Source organism: Charadrius vociferus, unplaced genomic scaffold, assembly GCF_000708025.1.
Source record: "Charadrius vociferus isolate BGI_N301 unplaced genomic scaffold, ASM70802v2 scaffold2, whole genome shotgun sequence".
NCBI classification, from domain to species: Eukaryota; Metazoa; Chordata; class Aves; order Charadriiformes; family Charadriidae; genus Charadrius; species Charadrius vociferus.
The window spans coordinates 6,965,661-6,971,151 of record NW_009647595.1 but is presented as its reverse complement, the minus strand read 5'-3'; the positions used below and the strand labels follow the sequence as shown (position 1 = coordinate 6,971,151).

At 37.9% G+C, this 5,491-nt stretch overlaps 1 protein-coding gene across 1 annotated transcript in view; it reads left to right on the top strand.

Moving 5' to 3' along the window:
• The first annotated feature begins 61 nt into the window (after positions 1-61).
• Positions 62-5,491, top strand: part of ASAP1 (ArfGAP with SH3 domain, ankyrin repeat and PH domain 1) — a 128,460-nt gene continuing 123,030 nt past the window's right edge. Inside the window, exon 1 of the mRNA XM_009881016.1 lies at positions 62-208. Within this exon, the coding sequence (XP_009879318.1) occupies positions 83-208 (126 nt within the window). The 5' untranslated portion in view covers positions 62-82. The remainder of the gene's footprint in view (positions 209-5,491) is intronic.

Here is a 5,491-nt window from a genome sequence, read left to right as displayed (position 1 = left end):
CCCGCAAAAAACAAACTTTGCTTCCCCCCCCCCCGGATCTGTGTGCTCGGCTCTTTCTGGGCTTTACCGGTGGGGCAGGATCATGCCGGACCAGATCACCGTGTCGGAGTTCATCGCCGAGACCACAGAGGATTACAACTCCCCGACCACCTCCAGCTTCACCACCCGGTTGCAGAACTGCAGAAATACGGTCACACTGCTGGAAGAGGTAAATCACACACCCCCCACCCCCCCTTTTTGGGTTTGGTTTTTTTTTTTTTTTTTTTTTGTCTTTGAGAAAGAGCATCAGGACGGGGCAGTACCACCCGCCCAAATCCACGGGAGCTAGAGGCATTGGTATGCATGTAATCTGGTCTTTTAATTGTGGGACTTTGCTCTTGTGTTGAGCTAGTTACAGAAAGCTTTCCTGCCCTGCCTTCTTAAAAATTAGTGCGTAAAGCAGTTGCCTGAACTTTAATATTGCTGTTGTACTTCTTGGTGTTGGCGGTTGTGGCAGTAGAAAAAAAGTGTGGATGTTGGGATTTTTAGAGGGAAGATGAAGGTTGAGTTGTGTTTGGGAGCGTTAGCAGAGGTTTTCCCCAGCCACTCGTTAGATCGAGTCAGCGCAGAACTCTGACTGCAGAAACCTGCCGAGTGAGGAAAATAATATGAAAACAAAATAGGTGGTGGAAGGAGAGTAAGATAATGCAGAAGTGGTTATACAGTCTCAGCATCTGAACCTTGCAGCCTCAGTGTTGGGTGTTTTTTAATGCTTATTATGAGTGTCATTTAAATGTTCATCCTGCTTTGCTATCAAGAAATAGGAGTGTGAAAACGGGTAAACATCCAGAGCTGGTTTCTGTGGGATATTAGCCCACTGCTTTCTATTTCAGGTTTCAGTATGATTTCCTATGGACTAGGTCAGCAGTTACGAGGAAATGTCTTCCAAATGACTTTAAAACAAGGCAGTGTGTAGCTCTTCTCTTGCCCTGCGCTTGGCTGAAGGTACTAGCATAGTGACACTGAAAGAAGACAGTTTTTTGGTATTATTTCATAGATCGCAGTTAGTTGTGTTTTGGATCAGACACTTAGTTCATCAAGTATTTGTCGGTCCTTCAGGAGCCAGCGCGTATCTAGGAGATGGATTTAATAGATTCTTTTTAGTTTTGCTGAATGTGTTGGCATGAGCGAAGCATTTGGTATGCAAGGAAAGAGTTAATCGTGGCATTCTCCTGATAGTCTTGAATATGGAAAATAAAATTGCAGAGGATTAAATTTAGTTAATGTTGGCTTAGTAGAAAAACTGTCTATGTTCAAAATGCGAACAGCGCTATTGTTTACAGCAACTGACTAGGTAATAGATTGATTATAAGCTTGCCCTTAAAATTAGATATTTTGGGTTTGTTACGTAACCTAGATTAACTTCTGTAACTTTTCCATAACTGTAACTGCTTTTTTCTCATGTAACTAAGCCATGGTTGTTTATAGATTTGTTGGAAATCAACCTGTTTTGGTTTGTGTTTGACAGTATTGCTGCCCCCTGGTCTTAACTATGTGGAATAGGTACAGCCATTGGTATACTTGTTAGTACAGTTGACAGCATTCATAGAGTTAAGTGAAAATATGTATTCTGCCATCACTGGTGACTTCTAGGGTAAGAATACAGTACAATGCTTTCATGATTTGGAAGATACATCAGTACGTTCTGAGTGTGGTAATGCCCGTCCAAAGAAAACCAAAATACAGAAGATAAATACACAGTGTTCTGCACCATTTGTGGGGATTGTGTGTATTTTCAAAGTTTTTATGTCTGATTTGACAGCAATAAGTCAGAAGAATAGAGAATAGTGAGCGTTTCTAGTGCTTGCGTTGCTATTTCTTCAATTTCTTTTGTTTGTATAACTATTTTATGTGCCCTATTTAAACTGTTTGCAGTTTAAATTTATTCTGGACTTGTTTTCTTTTTTTTTTATCTGTAAATATAAAAAGCTTAATTTGATGGGAAAGCAGGTATAAATATGCTCTACTGTTACATACTGAAAAAAATCTGCAACTTTCCCAAATTTGTTTGTATTAATCTGCATGAAGAAATGCAGATGGTCAGAATCTGGTAGGCAAAGTGCTCCATTAGAGTCTTTGACTGTGTGTCTTTATTGTAGTTGTGGCTTGCATACACAGTTCTGCTGCTGCTACTTTAAAGCTAGGTAGATTTCTGTGCATCTGCTTACCTAAGGCTGTGATTCGCATGAAGCAGGGGATTGAAATTGAATGGTTGAAGTGGCTGTTATGTAGATATTATTACTGCTGCTATTGTCCATGCATCATGGATGACTGAAGAGCTCTTCAAGCAGCTCCCGAACTTCGATTTTGAGCCTACTATATTAAGGCAAAAGGAGTGATACCATCCTTGCAGCTGTTTGATTTTTGACTTAATGTTGTATGTGGGTTGGAGCCTTCACTGGGCTTTTGCAGGCAGCGTCAAGATCTGTGCTGTTATGGTGCTGCAGCCTGAAGTATCTTAGGTTGTTATTTTAAAGCTCACTTGATTCAACACAACCTGCACCTACCTCAGTGACTGTAAGCTGGTTTGTGGATAAACTAATTATTTTCTTTATTCCAAATAAGATTGTGAACTAGAACTATTTTCTGAACAGAAATGGTAGGGAAATTAAACAGATTTTTAAAAAGTTAGATCTGTTTCATAGCCTCTCAGTCTGGAGTAATCCCTACCGTAGCTCAGGTCAGTGGTTAGATGGGAACCACCTTTTCTTAAAGAATGTGACAAAAAAGAAATAGACTGTTTTGTGAGTGTGTCTGTGTCTGTATGTAGTTCTGTGAAGGCATTACAGAATTCTGAATTTACTGTTCGTTAATCAAAATTCACAAGTTTTCTGAGATAATGGATGGACTGATGATGATGGACTCAGTTGCTGGGTTTTTTTTTGTTTCACTTGGTTGTCCTCCAGTAGAAATGCAGTTAGTTCAGCTGGGTGGATGGATATATGTTCTCTCCTACTTGTGACTCTTTTCCTATTGTACCTGCAATTCTTTTCGGAGGAGACTTTGGATCCAGTTAGATGCAATTTTGGGACAAGTTTCAGGCAAAAAATCAGAGCAGGCATTTTTATTGATCCTAATGACTTCCATTTGGTAAGTTTTTAGAGGAAAGCCCAACAAAATATGAAGATATACCTCAAAAAATCAGAACCCTGGGAAGAAGTCTCCAGAGGCCTTCTGTGTGTTCGCGGGTAACTTATTAAATAAATAAATAAACAAAAGCACCCCCACCCCCCCAAAAAAAAAACCAAACAACAAAACAAACCCCACAAACTTTACTAAAATATATTGTTATTAAAGGAGGAAATAGTAAATACATGCTGCGATGTAGCAGTTTATTGACTAGAAAGGCTTCATGCTACATTGTTTCATTGTTTAAACCACTGAATCTTGAAAATTTGCAAGCTTTATTTTTCCTCTTAAGAGGCAAAACTTACGGTTTTTTTGGTCGTCTGGTCACATCATAAAAAAAAAGACCCTGTCATCTTCGTAGCCAGGCTTAGGCATCTTATATAGTAGTTAAGGAAGAACTGCAAGATTATTTTTTTAAATCTTTTTTTTTTTTTTTAAGTATAAGTGCTATTTAATGGCCTTCAGTAAACACAAATTTTAAGGTTCATTCTATTGCTAAAGTAATTATTTCATTTTCTTTTTTTCCACTCTTCAAGGGGAGGGAACAAAACCATTATATTGTAGTCTAGGTCTAGTTTAAGACTGTTTACAGTCTGTACTTCTTTCCGTGTTGATTTCTTCAGCATGTTACATTCATGGAAGGAAGACCTTTTTAACTTCATATTTCTGCATGAAACTGGGAGGAGATTTTTATAATATTCATATGAAGAGGTGGATTATTACCTATGTAGATGGGTGGTTAATTACTTTAAAAAAAAAAGTTTAAATCCTAAGATAGTATAGAGAGATTACTGGTACAGTGTCTTAAAATAAAGTCTCTGCTTTGTTCTTATCAAACATGCTTTTATATCCACAGTAACTCCATGATTTGTGTTATTCAAATAGATTTTGCAGAGTTGATTTTAATCCTTGAGTTGATATTACTCTGTGAGCTAGTTGGAATTTTTAGGGAATGATGACATCTGTTCTGAGAATAAGTAGCGCACATGTGGGATCACCACAAGACTGGCTTGATTACCATTCCACTGTGTCGCAGCTCCAGCTGAAAGGACATCTTTGCACTCCAGGGATAAATCGGTTATCATGACCAGGCAGTTCTGAGTCTTTCTCCTAAAGCAGCAGATGTTTTGCAGGACTGTCTTGAGATACAGAGGTTAAGCTTAAACGTCTAAATTCCGCTTAGTCAGTCTGGTAGATAAGAAGGGACAGTTGGAAGCCGATGATACAATAAAGAATAGCTGCAGTTGTTTCTCATGCCTGTTTTACTGTCATACTTCTGTAATACTTGAGCATCTTTAACGATTTATGTAATTTATTTCTTTTGCTCTTCAATGAAAAGTTGAAAACTCAAAAAGTGCTTTCTGTCAATTAGATCTTGTCATATGCATCCTTTTTTAATAAATTTTTATCTGATGAGTGTGATGAAATATGGCTGCCCTTACGTTTGGGTTTTTTGTGTGGGTTTTTTTTTTTCATAAAAAAAACCAAAACACCATTCCTGCAATGGCTGTTGCTCATTTTGTTTCTCACTGTGCTGATTTGCTTGAGCTTAGAGGTCTGTTGGTCTAGACTGGTCCTGTAACAGATGCGTGCATGCTACTTCAGTGAAAGAATGACTGTTTGGCTCCTGCTCAACCAAACACAAATTTTGTTGTTTGCAGTGCGAGGCTGGTATAACCAAAGATAACTTGAAGGGGGAAAATTTCTCAATGTTCTTCATTGTGTCATGGACATTTATCTAAGATTAGAGATGGGAAAGGGGAAAGTATGGGTTTTTTTTTGTTTTGCTTTTTTAAAATTTTCTTTGAAAATATGTTGTATGTGAATCATTTTCAGTTTCCTGTTTGTAACTTTGCCTTTATGCTTCAAGTTCTATGAGATTTTCTTTTTCTACTGGAGGAAAGAGTTTTGGAACAAGGGTCAGGGGACTGGGGTTTTCCTCCTTATGATTTTCTAAAAACTAGTGTAGCACTGAAAATGCTATACAGTCAGTTCATCTACAGTGATTTCATACACTTTTCTGCCACAAGATCATTTTCCCACAACAAAGTATTCTATCAAGGGAGGCAGGTGAAACCATGCAAGAGAACAAGAGCACTTCCATTCTAAATCAATTTTTTGTTTTAGTTGGCAATAAGCACAGACTTTTCTCATTAGCCTGGACTGTGAAAACTGGTAAGATCTCTTTTGTGTGTGTGTCTGAAGAGAAAGAAATCTTTCTATCGTTTCTGTCACTTCATTTCCACTGAAGCATCACCTCTATATATTTACAGCAGGTAAATCATAACTCCTATTCTTTATCCTTATTTATTTTTTTAGTTAT